This window comes from Gossypium hirsutum, chromosome A11 (genome assembly GCF_007990345.1).
Source record: "Gossypium hirsutum isolate 1008001.06 chromosome A11, Gossypium_hirsutum_v2.1, whole genome shotgun sequence".
Classification (NCBI taxonomy): Eukaryota; Viridiplantae; Streptophyta; class Magnoliopsida; order Malvales; family Malvaceae; genus Gossypium; species Gossypium hirsutum.
The window spans coordinates 5202482-5228497 of record NC_053434.1 but is presented as its reverse complement, the minus strand read 5'-3'; the positions used below and the strand labels follow the sequence as shown (position 1 = coordinate 5228497).

The following is a 26016-nucleotide window of genomic DNA, read 5'->3' as shown; positions in this document are numbered from 1 at the left end:
TTATCTTTTCATAATTTTATAACATCTTTAAATAAATGATAAACTACCAAAATGTCACTTTTGTATCCCTCAGGTTACATTTTAGCCACTTATGTTTGAAATGTTACATTTTAGTCACTTACATTAATGTGTTATAACGTTTTAGTCACTGAGTCGTTAATTGTAGTTAACGATGTAATGGTAAAATAATGTGGCACGTTAAATCATCATTTCAAACAAAAATTTTAGGTTAAATTATATAATTGGTCCCAATATTTTTTTCGTTTTAAGCACCTTTTTTCTTTTATGTTCTTTTAACTTTCTTTTTTTTTCCATTATCTTCTACTTCTCCATCTATTTTTCTCCGTCCTCAATCTCTTTTAACATAAAAGGAAAAAAAATTAAATTGCTCAAAACGAAAAAATATAGAGACCAATTGTATAATTTTACCTAACATTTTCGTTTGAAATGATGATTAACGTGCAATGTTAGCTTACCGTTACACCGTTAACGACAATTAATGCTCAATGACTAAAACGTTACAACATGATAACGTAAGCCACTAAAACGTAACATTTCGAACATAAGTGACTAAAATATAATCTGAAGGAAACAAAAGTGACTATTTTAATAATTTACCCTTAAATAAAACAATTACAAATCTAAAATCTAAAATTTATTATCACTTCACTTATATTTATTATTAAAAATATTTTTAACATAAAATTAAATAGCTCATTAAAATAAACACATGTTAATAACGATAAAAATCAATTATTTTAGATACTAAATCGAATGAGTGACTAAAATAAACCTCAATCAAGCATAGATGTGAGATTGTAACTTTGACATCTCTCCCACTAAGCCAAGACTTTACTTGCCATAACTAATTTTTTAGGTTTAAAATTTTGGAAAAAAATGCAATAATTAAATGAAAAGATTTTAGAAATGGACAGAAGAAAAGTCCAAAAGAAAAAATAGTGACCCAATAGTTGCGAGCCACGCAGTTATTAAAAGGCCGAGATCTGCAATTCACACGTGTCGGTCTCAGCGTACATTTCGAGTGTTTCCAACTTGGCTCTCTTGTCTTTTTCAAAGTTCATAATATAAAATAAAAGACAAAAGCCTTTTCTACTTAGTCTTCCCTAAGCTTATTAAAATTCAGAAAAGGGGAAAAAAAAAGAAAAGCTTCACTTGTCAAAAAAAAATGTCGAATCCCGGAGAACCCTTACGTATGTCGTCGGACTATCCCGGCACCGGAGGAGCCTCTGAACGGCAACAAGAGCCGGACGGCGATGCCGATCTACGTGTTCCACTCCAAAATCTCTCGACGGTGAAAAGAAGGATGGACTCTCTACAAGATTTCCTCTCTCAATCGGTCAACACCAACACTTTGATCTCCAAAGATCAAATGGACCACGTTTCCTCCGAAATCGTCAACGCCGTCCACCAAACTATCATCAACGGTGCCGCTCTTCTCTCTTGTGCCCAAATCCATTACCGTAATCTGGCTCCGGTTCTAAACCCGACACCAGAAACAAAACCCGAGTTCGAAGATTACGATGGAGGAGAGTCCGAGGTAATCGAATTAGACGCCGTCGAATTGCTTTCGGAACATTTACATTTCTGCGAAATTTGCGGGAAAGGTTTCAAACGTGATGCGAATCTACGGATGCATATGAGGGCTCACGGAGATCAGTACAAAACTCCAGAAGCGTTGGCGAAGAAACCGGAAGTAAAGAATACAGTTCGGAAAACCCAATTCTCGTGCCCATATGAGGGGTGTAATAGAAACAAGAAACATAAAAAATTTAGGCCACTGAAGTCGGTTATTTGTGTAAGGAACCATTTCAAGAGAAGCCATTGCCCAAAAATGTATTGTTGCAATAGGTGCCATAAGAAGAGTTTCTCGGTTTTGGCGGATTTGAAGGCTCATTTGAAGAATTGTGGCGTAGGTGAAGAGAGAAAGAAGTGGAAATGTAGTTGTGGGAATGGGTTTTCAAGGAAAGATAAGCTTTTTGGACATATATCATTGTTCGAAGGGCATATGCCGGCGGTGGCGGCCGAGGAGGATCAGAAGCTGAAAGGAGTGGTGGCAATGGAGGAAGCTGAAGACGAAGATGAAGATGAGTTGACGGAGAAAGAATCCTATTTGGATGATGGGTTTTTTAATGATCTCGATTTGCTTGATGGGTTTGGGTCTTTTGAGAATTACTCTTTGCAAGATGTGTTGGGACCGTCTCGCGTTGTGTTGTAGCATTTTCATCAAGGTAAGACTTGGATCTATATTTAGTGTAAAATTATACGTTGCAAATATGTTTTCCATCCTTTACTACACTGTTCTATTTTTGTCTTGATTTTTAGTGTTGGTTTTAGATTTTCCAATAATCTTTGTTGTAACATATAATAATGTTAGCTTCTTGTAATAACAAAATGCTTTTTTTTTTTTTGCAAGTGTTTTTAAGTGTAAACTGGAAAGTTTGCCAAGCTACAACTCAAAGTTTATGTATGGTTCAATCAGGAAAAAGAGTGATTGAGAAAAATATGGTTTCTTTAAAACATACCAACACAAAGGCGCCATGTTGAGATTAAGAGCAAAATTAACTGAAAATCAAGAACATGCCCTTTCTTCAGGTTTGCTCTTCCATTCAATAAACACAAACAAGAAATCATCGAATACAACATGCTGAAAAGGAGAGTTACGACGAACAATGATTCAGATATTAAAACAGAAATAATATGATGGCTTTTTTTTTTTGGCTAAAGTGAAACATTTGATTTAGCTAACAAACTAACTAGGATATTATATGCTTACCTCATCTTCCGCCGGATAACTCGATCGCGTCCTGATTATATAATGAATCTTCTCCCCATTCAAATCTCCTTTGAAGTCTTTCGTACTCTTCCCTACGCGTAACTTCAACATGCTGCCACTCTTCCCATCTCTCAGCCAGCCCCTCTCCTTCCAGCATCCTCACCACCTCTGACATTGCTGGACGCTCCTCGGGTGAAGCTTGTGTACAAAGCAATGCAACTTGGATCATTGCTTCCACCTCCTCGATGTTGTAGTTTTTATTAAGGTTCCGATCTACAATAGCATCCAGCTTTTTCTCCCTTTCCAGCTTCTTGACCTTCACAAACAAAAATTGACCAGGGAGCAAAAACAACAATACTATTAAGAACTGTTCATTTGCAAATGTGAAAGCCAACATAGTAATAGATTTTTAGTTATCTTACATGATCAAGCAGCAAAACATCATCCTCTTCTTCCAAGCGTGAAAAATCAATCGCGCGTTGACCTGTTACAAGCTCTAGAAGCATAATCCCGTAACCAAAGACATCTGTCCTTTCCGATGACTTCCCAGTGGACAAGTACTCGGGTGCTATGTGACCCATTGTCCCTCGAACTTGAGTCGTTACATTTGTCCGCCTGACGTCAACCAACTTTGCAAGGCCGAAGTCACCAACAACTGCTTCAAAGTCTTCGTCCAATAATACATTAGCTGCCTTCACATCCCGATGAATGATCTTCGGATTGCAATGCTCATGAAGGTATTCCAGTCCACGTGCTGCACCTAGGGCTATTCTTTTTCTTGTAGGCCAATCTAAAACAGGTTCACCAGGTTTGAGTTCTGCAATGGTTCCAATAATAGTCGCATATTATACGAAGCTCTGTAGAACTGAATGCTTTACAAAACAGAAAATTATATAAAAACAGTCCGATGATTGTAGAAATTTCAAAAAGACACATTTGACATCCTCAGCAGATTCACGGAATTGTAATAAAAATTCAACATAACTGGCACTTTTCTGCACCTAAAGTAGCTCTAATGGCAATAGCAGAATGTTCGTTTTTGATAGGAAGTTCGTTTTAAGAATGATAAAATATATGTAATATGGTAATGTTGAATTAAATTCTCAAATAACTAGTACCTCTAAGGCGATAGGCCACACTTAAATTCTCCATAAACGGATAAACCAAAAGGCGTTCAGTTGGTGTTGTGCAAAAGCCAATCAGCCTCAAGAGATTCCTGTGAACAGCTACGCTTATCATCTCGACTTCACGTTGAAAAGCCGCATCTCCTCCAGGACTTTCAAAATCGGTTAATCTCTTAACTGCAATTTTTGTGTTATCAGAAAGCACGCCTTTATAAACCTTTCCAAAACCTCCCTGTCCGAGGATATTCTTTTCACTGAAGCTATCAGTAGCCAACTGTAATTCCCTCCAAGCAAACCTTTTCAATTGACCAAAAGCAATTCTTCTGTCGACTTCACCTGACCATTCAAAATTATTCAGTTGGACCAGAAATTATTTTTTATATATTTAAAATCATTTTGATCAAATCAGCTGGTCCAATCAGCAGCCACCAGTTTTTACTCAGAAGAATGAAAGGTAGCACCAACCTGCAACATCTACAAAAACTTCAGCCTTGTAGCCTTTCCGTCGACCCTTGCACAAGAAAAACAGCAAGCTACTGAAAAGAAGAAGAATTATAAACCCGCCAATAATTCCAACTATAATTCCAACTTTCGGTTTCTGTGAAGAACCTGCAAACGAAGAGAAACCTCAGAGATAGCTGGTCAAATTATGGTACATATTTTTTAAATGGGGTATCTTTGAAACCATTGAAAGCTGTAAAAACAATGCAATTCACTCAAATTAGTAAATCCAATTACCCGACTCATTTCCTTTTGACGCACAACCGTGCGGAAAATTTCGACCACAATTTAGCCTGTTTCCTGTAAAACTGAAATAAATAAATGTGTTAGCTTAAGTTCACTGCTGATAAATATTTGTGATCGGAGTGAGAATTGAATCAACCATTTACAATATTTATATTTCTTTGTCTTAAAATAGGAAATGAAATGAACTAATCAAAGATAGGCATACTTGTAAATCGGAATGCGGAACAAATGATCAGGAACCTGACCGCTAAGATCATTTCCATCGAGCAGACTGCAGAAATAGTTCAACCATGCCATCGGTAACTTTAAAAAGAGTAAAGAGAAATAATCCTTGTTCGTTCAAGTTTGCACAAACTGGGAACTTAAGGCTTAGTCAATTAAGTGCTGTTTTCCAAGACATTCAGATATCAATCTGGATGCAATACTTACAGACTAATCAACTTTGGAAGATCTGAGATTGACAAAGGGATAGTCCCAGTAAGATTGTTCATGCTCAGTGTCCTGCTTGAATGAAAAAAAGGATGCCTTAAAATAATTAAATACAAGACACTGCAAATAAATAAATAAGCCTAAATATAAAACAAACAGCAGTACTTACAGGAATTGGAGATTTTTAAGATTACCGAGGGAAGAAGGTATATCTCCGGTTAAACGATTATTTTCCAAATCCAAGCTGGTCAAGCTCGACAAGTTCCCTAACTCTTTTGGTATCTCACCAGTTATACCATTTCCTTTCAATGTACTACAGGATGAACACATGGTATACAGAGATATATGAACACATGAAGAACATAAACTATTGAAATATACTGTTTGATTGAATATGCTCGATACATACAGTGATGAAAGTGTTGTCAGAACTCCTATTTTAGGGGACAGCATACCAGAAAAGTTCATGGATGCCAACATCCTGAAAGCAGAATTACGATATAAGGATAACTATTTATTTATATAATGAAGAAGAATGAACAAATAATAATAAACATCTCATAATCAATTGAATAATGTATGCATATATTTACAACTATGAATAATAGTCAAGGAGGAAAAATAAAAGTACAGCAAATTACTTACACGGAAATGACATTATTATTAGGATCACACATAACATTTGACCAAGTGCAAGGATTAACTTGATCGGGATTCCAGTCTCTCAACTGATCGGGTGAAGCACGGAGTGAAGTCTTCAATGCAAATAAAGCATCTCCTGAAATAAATGATATGAATATTCATAATCAAATTACGCAAACAAATAACGCCAGGCCAAACCAGGCCTAAAGAGTTGGTATATAAAATCAATAGAACAAAGAAACAAGATTATCTGAGGAATATCATCTCACTATACGACTCACACACGCGCACATGTTTAGACATCCATATGTCTCTCCCTAGAATTCAACCCGCTAATATCTCAGTAGAGGAAATATAGTATTATATAGTTTGATTAAAAGCATATATGAAACCAAATCTAGAGCTCATTGAGCAAAACGAAAAGCTTCTAGCATCTTATTGTGTTCCCATTTGAGTTTACTGGCTAAGTAACATATTTGGTTTACGTCTAAATTCTTTAGCATGAATAAAGAGCTAAAACTCTGAAGTAACTAGTATTATGAGAAAAAAAAAAAAAAAGATGTCTATTATCAAATTTATCACACCAAGTGAAACCAGAGAACAATTGCCTCCACATGTGCAGCGTATGCATGTTTGACCAGGAAAAAAATATTCAGACAAGGAATAACCACATACCTTGTAAATTAGCAGATACAAAAGAAAGCAAGCAAGCCAATATAATAAAACCACGAAAGGATTCCATTTTCAACAAAGTTAGCCCCAATGATCAATTCCATGAAATATAAAATCTCATGAGCATAAAAGTGAATTCCATCTCTGCAAAAACATTCAAGCACAAAAATGTAAGGCACGACACAATTAGCTAAAGAGCTATTCCTGCAGCTTCAGCCATTACCAGGTTCACAGACCTGGTGGGGCTTCCCCAAGGACAATCACCTCTTTGCAAAATCACTATTATGAGCAAGTAAAACATCTGCTTTTTCTTGAATGCTAAAATTCTTAAGATCCAATTTGATTCAAAATGAATGAAACGGAATTGCCAATATTAAGTTAATGGTGCAATGGAGAAATTTCAAAGAATAATAATAATAATAATGTCAATACAACTGTGAATTTAGTTACAATAGGAAGCTACTTATAAACTGTAATAAATATAAATTAGGAAGTAGCAGCAACTTTTCCATCAAAACCAAACAATATTCCGATATGCTCAAAAGGCTTCTTCCAGGTTGTAAAGCAGTAAATGCAGGTATTAACATTCAGCACTGGGGAAATAAATGAAGAACTAACCAAGGAATTCCATTTCAAACAACAATACGGAAAAGAACAGCTAAATGGTTCTCACATAATTGAAAGAAGTACAACTCAATAACTACAAGGAGACACATTAAAAGTCTATGAACTTCCAAGCTAAAACTATCAAACCCTAACACACACACACACACACAAAAACAAAAACAAAAAAAAAAACCTGACCTTGACCAAAAAGCAAAGAGAAAACAATAAGATATCAGTCACTCAACAAAACCCAAACCTTAGAATCTAAAAAAAAAATGGATTTAGAAGAAAGTAGCTTACCTTTGAGGAAGGAATCAAATTGGAGAAGAAACAAAAAAAGGGTTTTTTCATTTCAGATGGACCATGTAACTTCAAAAGTGAAAGAATCAATCTTTGATTCCCTTCTAATCTGTAAATTAGAAGTAATGAGCTGGCCTAGTGAAAGGGATGACAGTATATTTGTTTAGTTTTTTTCTCTCATGGAAAAAGAAAAAGCAAAAATCAAATAAGAAGCTTCTGTCTTTTTGCTTTTTGCTACTCCTCCTCTTCTCTTTATTTATTGCCTTATTTTTTCTAACTCTGCAATTATTACTACCCTCTTTCTTTTTTCTTTTCTTTTTTTTTCCTTTTCAGATTAGAATCTGGTAATTCACATTTATCCTCTTCCTCTTGTTTTATTTTTTTATGGCATAAATTAGTTGTATTTATTACTTTTATATTTACGAAATAATAAATATATTTTATTGAAATCATATTTTCCACACAGCATAAAAAATTATAAAGTAAGTGTACAAATGTGCAACTCCATCCATAGTTAGTAGTTCAGATATATTGTTATTTTGCCCATATAATACTGAAAATTAATTCAATATAATATAAATCGTATTTAGAATAGTTTATTTTTTTAATTATTATTTTTATATTGGGTTTGATATGACGTCAATTTTTGTAACTGTTCTTAATTATCTATTGTATTGATTTTTTGGGGTCTTTGTTGTAAATTGTTTGTACGTTACCATGATTCTGTCTTATATGTTAAAACATAAACCAAACTTGACGTCATTATAAATTAATGGCGACAGTTTAAAATTTAATAAAAATTAAAATTGATTTCTTTATAGAATTATAGAAAAAGTAAACTAAATATTTTTTTAAATATTAAAATAATTACTTTTTTAAAATTTTTCCCTTTAATTTGGCATTTTAAAATTTTCAATTAAAAACTGAGAGAATAAAAAATAATGGACACTAGTGTAAGGGAGAGATTAATTATTAAGAATGTATTTTTTAAAATATTTATAGAACTTGAAAGTATATAAAAATATTTTTTATTTAGGAGAAACATATTTTTTCCAATTATTTAAGAAAATGTATAAATATTGCTATATTAAAATTATAATAAATCAAAGCTAACAAAAATTTTATGTAAGCATCACAGTAAAATAATCTAATAAATTGAGTTTTATTTATTGTTTTAATTAAAATTATGTTAAAAAAATTACTGCCAAAATTATACTATATCAAAAATGGAGAATGAGATGGAATTTTTGTTGTTTAAAAGATATAAATGTAATTTGAATGTTCCCTATTTATTGTTGGCCCACTTGTTTTTTCTTTCCGGTAATTGAGGAAAAAATTAGGGTTAAATTCCAGTATTTATAATATAATAATTTTGTGACTAAATTAAGAAGTTATTACTACTTATTTTATTTTATTTATAACAATAATTATTTGTAGTATGCTAGTTATTCACTTTATCTTTTAAATTTATCACGAAGTTAAGAGTTTGATAAATATAATACAAATTTTGAGATTTATAAATGTTAACTAGATAATTTTTTAAAAAAATTATTTGAAACAACAAAATATATTTTTTATAATCAATAAATAAAAATATAAAAGTTTTGCGAGTAAAAAAAATTAATTTTCAAAATTTACCCGATGAAGACCGTAAAGAAAGGCCAGCTTCTTATTGAAGCATAGATGGTGGACCAGTCACTCAAGTCAACAGATATAAAAGCCCCCCCTGCATTTAATTGATGCAGGCATGCTGCTCAATTTCATCTTTACCTTTTTTCAGTCTTACTAGATTTTAGAGATGCCAAAAAAGTCCAAAACTCCGCACGAAAAAAATTTCTAATTTGAGGGAAAAAAATATTTTAAATATTTTTACAAATGATAAGATAAAGGTTTCTCAAATGTTATATACTAAGTTTTAAATTATATTTTTTTAAGCGTAAATTTTAATTTTTACTTAAATTAAGTTGAAATACATGAAAAAATCTTATTTAAACATTTTTATAAAGATTATTCCAAAATGTGAGCATTTTAAAAGGTTTAGGTGAGCCACCCTAAAAGATTGAGTCATAATTTAAGCATTTAGTCTAAAAAAAATATGATAATATAATTTTCTCCACTAAATTTGGCAATTAGGTCCATTTCGGTACCTAGATTTTTATCTACTTTGGTACTTGATATTGACAATTAAATTCGTTTTAATCTTAAACTTGAAAAATATAAAAAATTGATAATATGACACTCTAATATTGTGGCACATCATTAAATAGAATGACACATACAATGTTTTAATAACTAGACCAGTTTTTATGTTGATTTTTTATTTTTTCTAAATTTGAGCAGTTTCTAATTCAATTGTTTTAACCCTTTTGTTTAGACCAGTATACCTATTGATTTTCGGTTTAATAGTTTGACCGACCAATCCAATTATATTTCAAAAATATTGATCACATCATCAAATCTTGATGGAATTCAAATTTAGAGACAAAAAGTATATTATCCCAAAAATATTTAACGAATCTAATAATATAAATTTATCAAAACTAATCAAAACTAGAATTTAATAAAAAAATTGATTTTCAATTAAATATTTTTATAAAATTTTTAATTATTGATTTTATTTTAATATTTTCAATAATTTGATTATATATTTATATAAAATAAAATAATAATTTGTCAGGAAATGAGATTAGTGATGTTATACATAAACACAAAAGTTCTTCAATATTAATACCTAATTTTGAATTATTTCTCTTGTCATAGCATTTTATTCTTATTATCTTAGTTTCTTATTTTCAAAACAAAATTTTGTATTTGGATGATTTAATTCAATGATTTTGATGAATTTCATGTATAAGAAAATTTATATATAATCATTCTAATTTCATAATTCAAAAATTAAATTAAATACAATGACCTACATACATGTAAAACTGGAATGTGAAAACATACACTTTTATAGCAAATCAGTGGAAATAGAGAAAACAAAATGATAACTAATAAACATGATTGGAATGTGGTTGTTGGAAAGAGACGTAAAAGATACATTAGCTTTTAATACATATATATATATATTAATAATCAAATAATAAAAATAATGAATTTTAATTAAAATAATAATAAATAATTATCATAAATTTTATTTGAAGATGCAAAAGAGTGAAAATCTGGAAAGCTCTTTTTTATAGTTGTAATTATTATGCCCAAAGATCAAATCGGTACAATCGTCTTTATGTTTATTGTTATATACCTCTTGAATATTTTTATATGAAATGTGGTTTTTTTTTTTACAAGAGTCTCCTTGTTAAGATCTATGGATAAATTGAAACTTCATATTCATATTGGAATCACAATGATTCAATACGGCATTCAAATTAAGTTCAAAGATTATTTGAGTAAGAACCATTAGATCATGAATTATTCAATTAATAAAATAGATATAATAAATAAAAATACAAAGAAAAGACAGGTTTATCCCTTGCAATTAATTTAATAAAAATTTAATATCAAATGTTACTAGTAAATTATTACTAAATCCATAATATTAAACTTTGATTAATAAATTAATCCCTACTCCAATTATTTTATTGGTATTTTTTTTGTCATAAATTTACATAAACTATCATTTTATCATATTTTACCCAAAAAATATATAGTATTTAATAAGAACATGCTGTGTGAATGTTAAAAAGTGTTTAAATAATAAAATATATATTAAAATATTAAAAAGTGTTTAAATCATTTAAAATAAAATAAAACGTAAGTGAACCAAACAGAGTGGTGCATTGGATTTGGGAGGATTTCCTGTAGTGTATCCAAATAAAATAAAAGGGTTTCAGTGCGTACAAAATTCACTGTGGTGTATCCTGATGACCGGCAAATGGATGGCAATCTTGAGTGGGAGGATTTCCTTCCATTTTAAAGCTTAGGATCCCACTCCATTTTAAACAACAATGCTGAAACTCAAACCAACACGTTTGTTGAAACAACACTTCGCCTCTCCTCACCATCAACTCTTGTTTTATTCAACTTCTAACTACCTTAACTGTAACTTAGACTCCTTCCTCTCCAGCAAAGCTGCCTCTTCAACTGTCAAATCCCTTCTTCAATCCCATGCTCTCGTTATCACCAGCGGCAACTCAAACGATAACATTTTCATTGCCTCAAAGCTCATCTCTTTGTATGCCTTTTTCAACAAACCCCATTGTTCCACCAAGGTTTTTGATTCACTTCGCATTCCGAAAAACGATGTTTTCCTTTGGAATTCGGTTATCAAATCCCATTTCTCCAATGGGAACTACTCTGAATCCTTTGCCTATTATCTTAAGATGAGGTTGTCTAATACCCTGCCTAATGATTTCACTGTTCCCATGGTTGTTTCCGCTTGTGCTGAGCTGAGGTGGGACGTTTGTGGGAGATATGTTCATGGGTTGGTCTTGAAATCTAGCCTTTTCGTGTTGAGTTCGGCCATCGGGTCTTCCTTTGTTTTTATGTATGCGAAGTGTGGTTCAATGGGGGATGCTCATCTTGTGTTTGATGAAATGATTGTTAAAGATGTGGTTGCTTGGACGGCTCTTGTAATTGGGTGCGTGCAAAATGGGCAGAGTGAGAAGGGTTTGGAATGTCTTCGTGATATGCAGAGAGTTGCCGAGGATGGTGATACAAGGCCAAATTTTAGGACTTTGGAAGGTGGCTTTCAGGCTTGCGCAAATCTGTGCGCTTTGGATGAGGGGAAGTGTTTACATGGTTTTGTGGTGAAAACTGGACTTGGATTTAATCCACTTGTACAATCTTCAATATTGTCTATGTATTCTAGGTGTGGGAGTGTTGGGGATTCATATGCTTCATTTTCTGAAGTTGTTGATAAAGATGTTATCTCATGGACTTCAATCATTAGCGTGAATGCTAGATTTGGACTTATGAAGGAATGCTTAGATATATTTTGGGAAATGCAAGTTGATGGTTTATGTGCAGATGGAATTTTGATTAGTTCTATGGTATTGGGTTTCGGAAATTTCATGAGTGTATGTGAGGGAAAGGCTTTTCATGGACTAATCATAAGGAGGAATTTTTTGTTAGATCAGCTGGTTCATAATGCACTTTTATCAATGTACTGCAAGTTTAGAATCCTATCTATGGCAGAGAAGCTCTTCATAAGGATACCTAACCATAGCATAGAGTCATGGAATATAATGGTTCATGGATATTGTAAGATGGGACAAGAAGCAAAAGCTATAGAATTGTTTAGGAAGATGCAACAACTTGGCATTGAGGTTGATTCAAACAGTCTGGTCTCTGTTATCATTTCATGTTCTCAGCTAGGAGCAATCCGTATCGGCCGCTCACTTCATTGCCAGATAGTTAGAAGTTACATGGCTGACAACACTTCAATTGCTAATTCTCTCATAGATATGTATGGAAAAGTGGGAAACTTAACTGTTGCATGGAGGATATTTAATAAAACACAAAGAGATGTTATCACATGGAACACAATGATGTCAGCGTATACTTGTTGTGGACATTTTTCTGAGGCTATTGCCTTATTTGATCAAATGCTTTTGGGAAACTTAATGCCCGACTTGGCAACATTGTTAACTGTTGTTTCAGCTTGTTCTCTTCTAGCATCATGGGAGAAAGGGGAAAGGATTCATTGTTACATCAAGGAAGGAGGATATGAGCTCTGTCAATCTCTTGTTACTGCATTGATTGACATGTATGCAAAGTGTGGGCAAATAGAGAAATCGAGGGAGTTATTCATGTTAATTGAGAAGAAGGATGTAGTTTCTTGGAATGTAATGATTTCAGGTTATGCAATGCATGGAGATGCAAAATCAGCACTTCAGATTTTCCAGCAGATGGAAGAATTAAAGGCTAAACCAAACGATCTTACCTTTCTTTCTCTTCTCAATGCTTGTGCTCATGCAGGCCTTGTTGAAGAAGGGAAGTTTCTATTCAGTAGAATGGAACATTATTCTATAAAGCCAAATTTGAAGCATTATGCTTGCATGACGGACCTTCTTGGCCGATCAGGTAATCTTCAGGAAGCTGAAGCCCTGGTTATGTCAATGCCCATCTCTCCTGATGGGGGTGTTTGGGGAGCTCTGTTAAGTTCTTGTCTTGTTCACAATGAAACTGAGATGGGGATAAGGATAGCAAAGCGTGCTATCGATTCTGATCCTGAGAATGATGGGTACTATATTTTGATTTCCAACATGTATAGTTCTATGGGATGGTGGGAGGAGGCAGAGCGGGCCAGAGAAATGATGAAGGAAAGGGATGTAGGAAAAAAGGCTGGTTGGAGTGCAATATAATATAAAGAATATGAGATCGATTTTGGTTCAGAAATTTCTCGTGTCCCTTAAAAAAGGTGGGCTTCCAGGATCCACCTATGTTTCAGCAGAGAACATATGGTTTTATTTCTTCAGGACTGATGCTTGCTTCACCTAAAGAATGAGGCTGAAACTGCAGTATACCTGGTATGCAAGTATTTTTTTCATCTATTAGATTAATTTTGCACGTTTTGTTTTGTTTCTTAGCATTCTGATAAAAAATATACATGATCTTGTTTTTAGTTTTAAGTAATTGGTACGGTTTAGAAACGAGGACTTCTCAGATCTGTGAATTGTGCAGTGGGAAAACATATGGCTTGATGGGTTCAGGATCTCTGCTTTACCCGAAGAATGAGGCTGCACTACATAATGCTAGCATTGTTTTCAGGTACTTTCTCTTGCTTACAGCCATTTTCACCCTTTTTCAGTTTTTAGTTAAGACTTTTGTTAGCATGCTTATGAAAACATATTTTATCTTGCAATGTATGCATATTCCCCCCCCCAAAAAAAAAAAATAAATAAAAAATTCAGGTGCAGGTAGGAGTTGTTCATGGTGATTGTTGACTATTGACTTGTTTCTCATCCTGCATGCTAAGCATCTGTATCAAAATACTTAAGGAGTTCCATCCTGGACCTTTCCCCTTTTCTTTAGAAAAATTTGAGACTGATGTTGAAATACAAAATCACGTTTTCAGTACAACAAAGCCAATTCCTTTGTCTCAAGCAATTCAGCAAACCTGGCAAGCCATATCAAATTCAGAGGTTTATAGTTTGATTTCTTTGGATATGCTTCTACCAATTGGAAAGACATGCTAGTTTAATCGATCAATTTGGTTAATTCTTCTATAGCTTTTGGCCATATTAGTTGCAGCCAGTTGCTGTTCAAACTAATTGTTCTACGCGAGGACTTCTTGTTATCTTGAGACAAATTGTTTTTTCCTCTAGGCTTTTTATATAAGTTTGTATCCGAAGGAAATTCAAAAAATTATGGTGTGTAATATCTCCTCAAAATCACTTAAATGCGTGGATGTTTCTGCAGATGGAAGTCTATATTCGTTGGGGATTTCATGTTTCATGGCATTGGGAGATGAAATTGTTTCATCGGTGTTCTGGTATCGAGTTCATTGCTTTCGTTCTGTATTGCCAGCTTCACAAGGTACAGAAATATTCTTGTTTGACATTTATGCGCCTATCAAACATGAATACAATGCACTTGTTCATTTTGACATATGTGAAAGTTTCTTGGCCGGTTAAGAAATTTTATTTCCAAAGTTTAATTGATCCCAATAATTTTGTTTTATCTTTGTCTCCTTTAATTAATTTCGATCACAGAATAAGCAACCGAAGCAAAATTGGGAAATCCCAAGATCAGGTTGCCATGGAAAATTTATGTTGTGATAAAAATTTTCGTGGAGAAAGAAATTTATTTTGGTGATGGCAAACTTGATCGTCAATAAATATAATATAATCCACATGTCACATATACAGGGGCAGACAAATTTGGTACCACTCAAGAATATGATATTTGTGTATATATGTCTATTATTGATCATCATTGCAGCATCCTCATTGGAATCTGATTCTTTTATAAACTTGATATGATTTACACGTATAAAATTCGGGAATTTGTAATATGATTTTGGTCCACCCTTCTACATCACTTCACTTGGGTATTGAGCCTACACGACAACTGCAAGAATCTGTGTTTCGGAAAATATTAAAAGGAGAATCTATCCCCCACCACACCCCACCCCCCCCCCCAAAAAAAAAAAAAACTAGAATAAATTCCTCAGCTTGAAAGATAGATAAGTCCAGAAGGAGCCATTTTTGACGTTTTTTACTTGCAACAAATGAATAAATGTTTTGTCCCAAAAAAAAAAAAGGAATAAATGATTAATACTCATTGGCCTGCCTGCATTCGCTAAACAACCACCACCCAGTAACTCCTTTAATTCATTCCCTCCCATGATTCTCTCCGACAAACCCACATCGGACTCTGGAGCAGACAAATAATTTTTGTAATATGGTTAAGTGTTTCAGTTTCACTGCAACGCGGGATTCGTGCTTTCGTTGCAGCTTCTCCAGCGCCGGTCTCCGATCATCGACGACGGACCTCGGAGATGGCACCGTCATGCACGTTTGGATCCCCAAACTCCATGTCCAATCCAAGCCGACGTTAGTCCTCATCCACGGCTTTGGCGCCAACGCTATGTGGCAGTGGAACGACTTCATTTCACCTCTCATCTCCCGCTTCAACGTCTACGTCCCGGACCTCCTCTTCTTCATGGAGTCCTACACGACCCGACCCGAACGATCGGAGCAATTTCAGGCGGAGTGTGTAGTCCGGGTCATGGAGGCCCATGGGGTGGTTAGTGGTATGAACGTGGTTGGTATCAGTTACGGGGGATTTGTGGGATATAGGATGGCGGCGCAGTTTAAGGAGAGGATAGAGAAGGTGGTGCTATGTTGCACTGGGGTGTGTCTGGAAGAGAAAGATATGGAAGAAGGAATGTTTAAAGTGAAGAGCGTGGATGAGGCTGTTAGTATTTTGTTACCCCAAACGCCTGATAAAATGAGGGAGTTGATGAAGCTTTCCTTCTATAAGCCTACTCAAAGAGTTCCTTCTTGCTTCCTAAACGATTTCATCCATGTGAGTCAAAACTACATTATATTTCATTTCATCCTTATATATATATATATCATTCCACCTTAAGTATATATTTGTTTTTTAAATTTTCACTACTTCAAAACTATTTCAAACACATAGGTAGGATCTTTCTAGTATAAAGAAATTAAATATATTTTGTATCAATATCAATATCCAACTCTTTGCATTATTTGTGTTGGGAATTCAACTTTATTGGCAGGTGATGTGTACAGAATACCTTCAAGAGAGAAAAGATTTGATTTTAGCATTACATAAGGACAGAAAACTGTCTGATCTTCCAAAGATAACCCAGGTTTGTTATTACTACTTTTTTTTTTTTGAAACATACTCGATATTGGTATCGGTATGAAATGTCTTTCAAAAATCAACAATTAAAAAAAATGGAAAATATCCGAATCCATGTTTATTGTGCAGCCAACACTAATAATCTGGGGAGAGCATGACCAAATATTCCCTTTAGAATTGGGACACAGATTGAAAAGGTCAGTCACTGTCATATATATGCCCATAGTTAAAACTTTTGAGCTAAAAATCAATCTTGATATGGACGGCTATGTTTTACTGTTGATCCAGGCATTTGGGAGACAATACAGAACTGGTGATCATAAAGAATGCAGGGCATGCCATCAATGCAGAGAAACCTAAAGAGCTATTCAAGCACTTGAAATCTTTCCTTATCGATCCCCTCTCCCGGGCTAAACCCGGAAACTGAGCAATGGCCGTAGAACAGATTCAAAGGTATGCAAAAGAATGAAGATAATCCAGGAGTTTTTGGTTTCTCAAAATAAGCCTTCATTTACAAATTTTGGTGTTTTAGTCGTTTAATCTGTGAAAAAAAGTACTAGATCCTCATCGTTCGTTTAATTTGTTATAATCAAATTTCTACTACATAGTATTAATTAAATGGATTTGAATATTAAATAAATTATGCGGATATGGATCGGAATACTATTCGATTTGTCTGGTTTTAACAACTTTTCCAAGTCGAAGAAAAGTTCCTCGACTCTCATGAAACTCACAACATTCAAAAGCAGACGAGGAAATTTGAAGGTGAATGCATCTGCAAAGGATAGACTTGAAGAATATTTCTCACGTTTGCTTCTCTCACTTGATTAACTCATTTGTTCTAGCTTCAAAGCTTGTTTATTATTTGAAACATGAGACTTAATAATAACATTCATTTTAAAAATGGAAGAGGGTTATATTGGTGAGTTTCAACATAAAATTGTCCATATTTTGAGTCTAACTGAGTTAAAAAATTTCAATATATGTATGGATTTAGATATATCTGTTATGAACAGAATTGGTAAAGATGTCATCTATGAAGCATTGACACAACTCTTTTTCTCTCATGTCAATATCATAGGTGTCATCTATGAATCACTGACGCAACTCTTTTTCTCTCATGTTCATGTCGAGTGTTCTGCACATATACACTTGGATACGGCACATATTAGAACATACGAAAAAAAGTTGAAGACAATCTTGACATAGCCGAGGCATGAGTATCCAGAAAAAAGCATAGAAGGATATGGGAGAACTTTTTTCAACGAAAAGTAGAGGTGGAAAGAAGAGCTCTGTTTTAGGAAGAGTAAGAGGCTGGATGAAGCTTTGGAAAGAAAATGATAGATGAAGATGAAAAAAGGAGTAGTTTTAGCAAATAAATAAGCAAAAGATTCTGGTATGATAAAACAATGTAGCTTAGGGTCCTTTTTCAATTTATTATAAAAATGTTAAAAGGGATTAGTTACCGCGTAGATACTTTGATTATGATAAAGAAAAATATAATAAGTTTTAGATGATTTAGAAAAGGGTCAATATGTTGTTTGACTTCTGAATTTTTTCGAAAATATTTAGTTGTTATTTAAACTTTATTTATCTAATTGGTACTTAGATTTGAGTTATGTTATTCAAGTTGGTACCTCTACATTAATATTATTTAATTTGTATTGATGTGACGTTGATAATCAATATGATGATTACTTCTCAATATGCCATCTTATGTAACTGTTTTAACATAAAGAATATATTTTTAATATCAAGAATACCATGATCATAAGTAGGTGATAATAACATGTGTGACAGTTTTACATAAAAATATATATATATTCCCTACAAGTGTGCCTTACATGGCATTTTCAAAATATATAAAAAAAAATTCTAAAAGTTCTTTATACAATGATATCAAAATAAAAAAATTATTTTTTTTTTAAATATTTCTCTTATTCTTTCACACTTTCTAGAATTTTTACAAGATAAGTTTTCAATCTTTCAATACTATCAAGTAGGTTCCCTAATTTGGTATCAACTCTCTTATTTTTTTAAAAGCTTTATTGATTAATCTCTAAAAAATTAGTATTGTAGCTTTTCTTGTGATATATTCAGATTTTTTATCTATTGAATGATTTTGGGACATTGATTATATATAAGGTTTCTAACATCGTGATTGGGTAATAATTTTTAGAGATTGATTAATACAAATCATTGAAGAAATTAGATTTGATTGTATTCATAATCTTGAATTTATTGAATTTGTTTAGAAATTTAGCATTTTTAATTAGAAATTGTTGTAAGTGTGATTATTGTAAATCTTGTGTTGGAAAATTGATATATTACATTTGCATGAGACCAAAAACACTTAACCGATTTTTATTTTTTGTGAAAGAAAATTACTAATTCTATGTTGGATTTGTAAACACTTTTTTGCTTTTCAAGATTAGATTTATTTGTTCTAATGCCTCGTTCGGTTACAAGTGTATTAACATGGAGGAACTTATTTATTACATATCTATTACAATAATTAGACATATAATAAGAATAATTAGTATAAATTTAAATTGGAAATTAAAAATATGAGTAAAAACTCTGGTAAAAAATAAGACATTTTTAAAATAAGTGAATTTTTCTTTCTCTTTGATAAAAAAAAAGTTATGGAAGTGGCCAAATATTACTAATTAAATTAGTTTATTGATAATTCATATATTAAAACATGTGTAAAAAATAATACTCCTACCAAACGTAACATAAATGTTTAATAGGAATAAAAAATTATTTTAAAGTAAAATCTACCAATGAAGTAAAGGAAAATTAACAACAAAATAAAACATTATACATTAACTTATATAATTTTTATAAACATTTTAAATTTTTAAAAAATTACCCCACAATCCACAAGTTTTTTAATTTCACTGCTGTTGTGTGGTACATATTCTTAACATTGCTCATGCTAAAAAAAAACCACCCAACAAAATGAGAAACTTTTTTACTCCATAACATTAATAATATTTTGTTATTTTTGAAAGTACTTATAAATATTATATACATAAACTTTTTTAATAATATTTTGTACTTCTTAAAAATACTTGAAAATATTTTATATATGGATAAAATTATTGAATAACTAAAGGCAAACAAGATAAAAGAATATAAAAGATCAATCTTTTATGAAGGGTATATGATTTTTTTAATTAGTGGATTAAGACTACTACACCACTTATTGTATGGCTCATACATTAAATTTGATGTAAAGTTTGTAACATCTTCATATCTGATTCGAAGTTCGGTGCATGTAGGCGATGTTGAATTAACTTTTTTTTGTGTTTCTCAAAATTTTTTTAAACAAAATCATCACCATTTAAACAAATTTAAAAAATCCAATAAAAATAATTTTTAACGTTTTCTAAAATTAAAAAGCCTTTAAAAAATTATTTCAAATCATCCTCTAGATATTTGGAGATGGAAATTATATAAAATGGATTTTTCATAACTCAAAATGTAATCAAAACACTTTAACAAATTTCAACACAACCCAAATGCTATTTAGGTGGCATTTTGGCAAAAGCACCTTGTTAAGACAATTTGTCCTCTATCATGATGACCTTGCAACTGCTCGTCTAAATAACACCAACCAATGACACTTTATTTCTAAAGCATTATCGAAGCTCTTTTAAACTTAATTTCATCTAAAAAATATATGGTCAAATCATATCAACACCACAATTTATCTTGATAATATTAAAAAGCGTCACATACATCATGAAAACTTGATAAACTTATAATCTTAATATAAAATACATTTGGCTTATGTACATGCTATTTCAAACTCTTCAAATATAAGAAATATAAAACTAAATTCTTTATTCTCCTCAAACCTTGCACAAGAATATGATCTTTGAAGACACAATCTCTGGCTTCTTGGAATAGATCTTTTACTTACGCATTTTAAACCATTAATGCATTAAACTTAAAGAGCTCATTTCTAATTTACATTTAATCTCTTATAATAATACATGATTTTCATTTGTGTCACTCACTTAAAAGAAACTTAAATTAAATACTTTATAACTCACTTTTACTCATTCAATTACCATCCACTTAAGTCATTCATCCCTTTAATTCCACCATACAAGTTAGTCACTTGGTTACATGCTCCTTTTCTTATATTACAATTACAATACCATTTTTATAGAACTCTTTTCTCATTATACTTATGATGGTTTAATGCCAAGTTCAATTTTCTCTCTCTTGATATTAAACTAGTAAATTCACTATAAATAATTATTTACTTATTTCACATTTAGAACCAAAAACTTGAAAGTTATTCTTATAAACACATATTGACATAATAATTTAAAGTACGTATCATTTAATAAACACTAATATAATAAAATTTAAATATTTAAGATTTCAACAGATCACATCACACATATTGCACTAATTGTACATCCCACCTAACACACTAAGCACATAGAGCTCACATAAATGCTATGCTAGAAAGCATCACATTGTCATTCCAAAACATAAAATAATTAAATATTATTTTAAATTATTTATTATTTAATTAGTGTTACAGTTCTGAACCAATCAAATTAATATTTATTATTATAAATAACATTTTTCACTTAAGCATTTTCAAACAAATAATATCTAAATAATATCACTCAAAAAATGAAGTTTTTAAACATTGATAAGTTTAATTATCTAAAAAATAATGGAGTATTAAGTATGGATTTTTCGAAAAGAAAATTTTCAACTTACATTTAAATAACAATGCAAATCATAAAAATAAAAGATCAATTTAATCTAACATGAGATAAATAATGATAAATCTTAATTTTTGTAAAAAAAAAGGGTTGTTTGATTAATTTACAGTAAGTTTTTTAACAAAAAATATTTTTTTAATTGTTGTGTCATGCTATACTTTGAATCTAAACTTTTTAAAATAATATATTTATTTATATATACACATATATCGTAAAGGATGTCACAGCTTTGGGATAGGAAAATTGAAAAGACAACTCCCATTGGTAAGACTGATGCAGATTTCTTGGCTCTTCGGATTATCAAATGGGAGGTGAGATATAGATTGATATCTTTTCTTAGGCGTTGAAAGCTGCAATTTTTTATTTACTAACCTCCAATGGTGGAGTTCACAAAGCACCAAGTACAACTCTTTTAAACAACAGAGACAAGCTTAAATGGCATATTCCATAGAGCCGTAAACATGGTGCTGATAAGGCTGAAGCATTTTTTTTGGCTGATTTTTTTTTTTTGTTAATAACTGGTTTTTGCTGGCTTTCAGGGTCGGACATTATAGACTATGCACTTGTCTTGTAGTAAACTGACCTTTCTCTCTCACTTTTGTCTAATTGAATATAGATTTTGTTTCCTCTATATTCCCGGGAAAGTTAAAATTCTTGTTTGAATTGCTCAGCTCATTCGAATCCTAAGAAACTCTAAAACTTCTTTTTATTTGCAGAAATTGTAGCTGGCTCACCTAATCTCCAACCAGGCAGCATTCAGGGTTCAACAGCCTACAAACCCAGGTTCAAGTTTGACCTAGTTATTTATCCTTGTTCTATGTCAACTCTTCATTTGCAGGTATTGGAATATGATCTTGAATATACCCGCACTAGATACATACATGCACTTGAATCAGAATAACGTAATCCCTATCTTCTATATAGATACAGCCTAAACTGGGACATGAGTGCATTCTATAGCATGGGTTCAATTACCAAGCCTCATGCTGTATTTGTCCCATACCCTGCACAAGGGCATGTCAACCCATTAATGCAGTTAGCTAAGCTTTTACATTCAAGAGGCTTCTACGTAACCTTCGTTAACACTGAGTTTAACCATAGGCGGTTAGTGAGGTCCAAAGGTTCAGGATTTCTCACCAGTTTGTCCGACTTTCGGTTCGAGACCATATCTGATGGGTTGCCACCATCAGACCGTGATGCAACCCAGGACATTTGGGTCCTATCCGATTCGGTTCAGAAAAATTGCTTGGGTCCATTTAAGGAGTTGCTGGCTAAGCTAAACTGTTCATCAGAATCCCCACCTGTAAGCTGTATTATATCAGATGGGTCCATGAGCTTCACCATTAAAGCAGCAAAGGAGTTCGGCATACCTGAAGCTCAATTTTGGACCACCTCGGCTTGTGGTTTCAATGCATATTTGCATTTCAGGGAACTCATCGAGGGAGGCATTGTTCCATTTAAAGGTACTTTTTAATCTTATTAATGAGCAATCACTATGTTCTATGCTATCTATTCTATGTTACTTTTTTATTTTTCAATTATTTTGAATTATACCCTGCACATAAAAACGAGATATGACTAAAATTGTCAGCATCATATTGGTTAGTATACTGTTATTGTTTTGGAACTAAAACATATATCAATTTCGTTGTATTTCGATGTATCCAATCTAAAAGTATTTCTTAAATATTATTATTATATATGTAGTTTAATTTTTACTTTTTTTTAAAAGAAAATATATACATATTATTTTTTTCTTTAGTATTCTCCACTCAACCATATTCGTTTTAGATTTATAAAATGTTATCTGCAGATGAAAACTTCACCAAGGATGGCACACTAGATACACCAGTCAATGGAGTCCCTGGTATGAGCAGCATGAGGCTTAAGGATTTCCCAACATTGATAAGAACAACAAACCAAAACGACATAATGTTGAATTTCATGAGTGAAGAAGCACAGAATTGCCTAAAATCTTCAGCAATCATTTTAAACACATTCGATGAGCTAGAACATGAAGTACTGCAAGCAATCGCTGCAAAGTCCACTAACCTTTACACCATAGGCCCACTTTCGTTGCTCGAAAAGCTCACCCTTCTTAGCCGAGACCGCTATTTTAGGTCTAGCTTATGGAAAGAGGACTCCAAATGCCTCGAATGGCTCGACAAGAGACAAGCTAACTCGGTCTTGTTCGTTAGCTATGGCAGCATAACTGTGATGACAGACCAACTGTTCGAAGAATTTGCGTGGGGGCTTGCAAACAGCAACCACCCTTTTCTGTGGGTTGTAAGGCCTGATATGGTGATGGGGAACCCTGGAATCTTGCCCGGAGAGTATTATAAAGATATCGAAGGTAGGGGGTTGATGGTGAATTGGTGCCCGCAAGACCAGGTACTTTCTCACCCTTCAGTTGGGGCATTTCTTACACATTGTGGTTGGAATTCAACACTGGAAAGTATCAGTGGAGCCAAGCCGGTGATTTGTTGGCCATTTTTTGATGAGCAGCCCACGAATTGTTTGTATTTATGCAATCAATGGGGAATTGGGATGGAGATTAGTAATGATGTGAAGCGTGATGAAGTTACAACACTTGTGAAGATGATGATGGAAGGGGATATAGGGAAGGAAATGAAGCTAAAGGCTTTGGAATGGAAGAAGAAAGCTGAAGAGGCTACTAATGTTGGAGGATCTTCGCATAATAATCTTAACAAATTCATTAATGACATTCTATAACGAGATACAATGTTATTTCATATTTGTCCTTTGCTTTTTAAATTGAAAGATAATTTACGAATAAACATATTCAAATGCATATCTTCTTAAATCAAATTCACCATTGAACTTTGCAACACTTTCTCGATATCCCTTCTCCATGATCGGGAGTTATGTAGCTAGGATTACTCTTCTTTTATCTCAACATGTAAACATGCATATGAGTTAAAAAATAAAATTTTCAAAATACATATGAAAATTTAATAAAAGAAATTAGATATATTAGTGACTACATGTTTAAATTCGGTACTCATGCCTAGGCCCGACGACTAACGGAGATGGAGCGAACTTCTTCAATGAATCTGTCGAAATTATTGTAAGAAGATGCGCCGACATCAGTGGCAACATGAACTTTTTCCCTCCATTCCAGGGCCTTTTTCTTCATCTTCTTTCCATTTTGACCTTCCATCATTTCCTTCACAAGCGCGGCAACGTCATCGCGGTATACATTAGGGTTAACTTCCACACCAATGCCCCATCTGCTGCATGCAAATCTACAATTCGTTTGTTGTTCGGCAAAGAACGGCCAGCAAATCACAGGCACCCCTTCCGAAATGGATTCCAACGTCGAATTCCACCCGCAATGCGTAAGAAAACCCCGACAGACCCATGGGACAACACTCGATATTGGGGACACCAGCTCGTAATAAATCCTCCATCCTTGACCTCCTCGAAGAACTCTTCGGGCAAAACAGCTGATTCCCCCATCACAACATCGGGTCTCACGATCCATAAAAACGGGTGCTTGCTGTTTGCAAGTCCCCATGCGAACTCTTTCAGATGATAATCGGACATCACCGTGACACTCCCGTAATTCACATAAACCACGGATTTGGGTTCCCTTTGATTCAGCCATTCAATACAGTTGGTGTCTTCTTTCCATAAGCTCGACCTCAGTGAGCTGAAATGGCTTTCGGGGACATGTCTGCCGAGCAAATTCAAAGGACCCACGGTATAAATACGAGGGAATTTGGCAACAATGGCTTCCAACACCTCATGTTCTAACTCATCAAATGTATTGAAGATTATTGCTGAATATTTTAAGCAGTTTTGAGCTTCGGATCCCATGAAATCAAACATTTCATCGTTGGGATCTATTGTTCTTATAAAGCTCGGGATATCCTTGAACCTCATGTTACTCATACCAGGGATACAATCTATTGGTGTGTCCAGAGTGCCATCATTCACGAATTTTTCATCTGTAAAAAACGTATATGTAAATATGCAAATCCCCGAAACGAAAGGAAAAAAAATGAAACAAAAGATGTTTACCTTTGAATGGAACAATGCCCCTTTTGAATAGTTCATTATACTGCAAATAACACATGAAACCACAAGCCGAGGCAGTCCAAAACTGGAACTCGGGTATCCCAAGCAACCGGCCGGCTTCAATGCCAAAGCTCATCACACCATCAGAAACAATGCAGGTAACAGGCGGCACATCAGAAGAGTTCAGTTTAGTAATAAGCTCCAACAATGGAGCCAAGCAATTCTTCCTCGTCGAGTCGCATAACGCAGGGATATCCTGAGTTGCATCCTGGTCCGACTGCGCAGCCCATCGGGTATCGTTTCGAACCGAAAATCCGGCAAACCCTTCATTGCTTCGGCACCTTTGGATCGAACCAGGCGTCTATGGTTGAACTCAGTGTTGACGAAAGTTAGATGGAACCCTCTCGAGTGTAAAAGCTTAGCTAATTGTGTCATTGGGTTAACATGACCTTGGGAAGGATATGGAATACAAACAACATGGGGTTTTGAGCTTCAATTGAACCCATTTTTGAAGAATTATTTGAGAATGAATCATAGCTAAAATGAAAGAGGATTTTATAAGTGTTGCTCAACATCAATGGAGGTTAAGACAAAATGCATGTTAAAGTCAAACAATATGAAAGAT

General features: G+C 33.3%; 5 protein-coding genes and 1 pseudogene across 17 annotated transcripts; 4 read left to right on the top strand and 2 right to left on the bottom strand.

The window, feature by feature from the left end:
- The first annotated feature begins 949 nt into the window (after positions 1 to 949).
- LOC107899819 (zinc finger protein STOP1 homolog) lies at positions 950 to 2426 on the top strand. The gene has a single exon (XM_016825574.2). It carries the CDS (start codon positions 1187 to 1189, stop codon positions 2234 to 2236), a length of 1050 nt encoding a protein of 349 aa, XP_016681063.1. The 5' UTR covers positions 950 to 1186; the 3' UTR covers positions 2237 to 2426.
- A 153-nt stretch (positions 2427 to 2579) lies between these two features.
- On the bottom strand, positions 2580 to 7579 carry LOC107899797 (probable LRR receptor-like serine/threonine-protein kinase At5g10290). Of its 3 annotated transcripts, none has more exons than XM_041080729.1 (13): positions 7315 to 7579; positions 6412 to 6552; positions 5740 to 5872; positions 5504 to 5575; positions 5264 to 5407; positions 5095 to 5169; positions 4871 to 4936; positions 4657 to 4727; positions 4384 to 4527; positions 3913 to 4254; positions 3217 to 3611; positions 2795 to 3110; positions 2580 to 2665 (listed from the first exon to the last, which is right to left on the bottom strand). In XM_041080729.1, exons 2-12 carry the CDS (start codon positions 6476 to 6478, stop codon positions 2796 to 2798), a joined length of 1824 nt encoding a protein of 607 aa, XP_040936663.1. In that variant the 5' UTR covers positions 6479 to 6552; positions 7315 to 7579; the 3' UTR covers positions 2580 to 2665; position 2795. The 3 variants fall into 3 exon arrangements, with proteins under 3 accessions (XP_040936663.1, XP_016681056.1, XP_040936664.1); XM_016825567.2 differs by having other exon boundaries at positions 5095 to 5166; positions 7315 to 7577; XM_041080730.1 differs by lacking the exon at positions 6412 to 6552 and having other exon boundaries at positions 2580 to 3110; positions 7315 to 7578.
- Positions 7580 to 11086: 3507 nt separating this feature from the next.
- LOC107899825 (pentatricopeptide repeat-containing protein At4g39952, mitochondrial) lies at positions 11087 to 14927 on the top strand. Of its 2 annotated transcripts, none has more exons than XM_016825583.2 (3): positions 11087 to 13787; positions 13942 to 14028; positions 14680 to 14927. In XM_016825583.2, exon 1 carries the CDS (start codon positions 11265 to 11267, stop codon positions 13620 to 13622), a length of 2358 nt encoding a protein of 785 aa, XP_016681072.2. In that variant the 5' UTR covers positions 11087 to 11264; the 3' UTR covers positions 13623 to 13787; positions 13942 to 14028; positions 14680 to 14927. The 2 variants fall into 2 exon arrangements, with proteins under 2 accessions (XP_016681072.2, XP_040936660.1); XM_041080726.1 differs by lacking the exon at positions 14680 to 14927 and adding an exon at positions 14336 to 14666 and having other exon boundaries at positions 11104 to 13787.
- Positions 14928 to 15430: 503 nt separating this feature from the next.
- LOC107899841 (uncharacterized hydrolase YugF) lies at positions 15431 to 18341 on the top strand. Of its 2 annotated transcripts, XM_041080728.1 has the most exons (5): positions 15431 to 16290; positions 16508 to 16600; positions 16723 to 16790; positions 16882 to 17046; positions 17675 to 18341. In XM_041080728.1, exons 1-4 carry the CDS (start codon positions 15664 to 15666, stop codon positions 17018 to 17020), a joined length of 927 nt encoding a protein of 308 aa, XP_040936662.1. In that variant the 5' UTR covers positions 15431 to 15663; the 3' UTR covers positions 17021 to 17046; positions 17675 to 18341. The 2 variants fall into 2 exon arrangements, with proteins under 2 accessions (XP_040936662.1, XP_040936661.1); XM_041080727.1 differs by lacking the exon at positions 17675 to 18341 and having other exon boundaries at positions 15432 to 16290; positions 16882 to 17233.
- A 3142-nt stretch (positions 18342 to 21483) lies between these two features.
- Positions 21484 to 24201, top strand: LOC107899851 (linamarin synthase 2). Of its 9 annotated transcripts, none has more exons than XM_041080718.1 (5): positions 21571 to 21661; positions 21890 to 21923; positions 22067 to 22133; positions 22275 to 22813; positions 23164 to 24201. In XM_041080718.1, the coding sequence occupies exons 2-5, from the start codon at positions 21908 to 21910 to the stop codon at positions 24081 to 24083; spliced, it is 1542 nt and encodes a 513-aa protein (XP_040936652.1). In that variant the 5' UTR covers positions 21571 to 21661; positions 21890 to 21907; the 3' UTR covers positions 24084 to 24201. The 9 variants fall into 9 exon arrangements, with proteins under 9 accessions (XP_040936651.1, XP_040936653.1, XP_016681091.1 ...); XM_041080724.1 differs by having other exon boundaries at positions 21576 to 21661; positions 22452 to 22813; XM_041080717.1 differs by having other exon boundaries at positions 21484 to 21923.
- A 79-nt stretch (positions 24202 to 24280) lies between these two features.
- On the bottom strand, positions 24281 to 25897 carry LOC107959546 (linamarin synthase 2-like; annotated as a pseudogene).
- Positions 25898 to 26016: the final 119 nt, after the last annotated feature.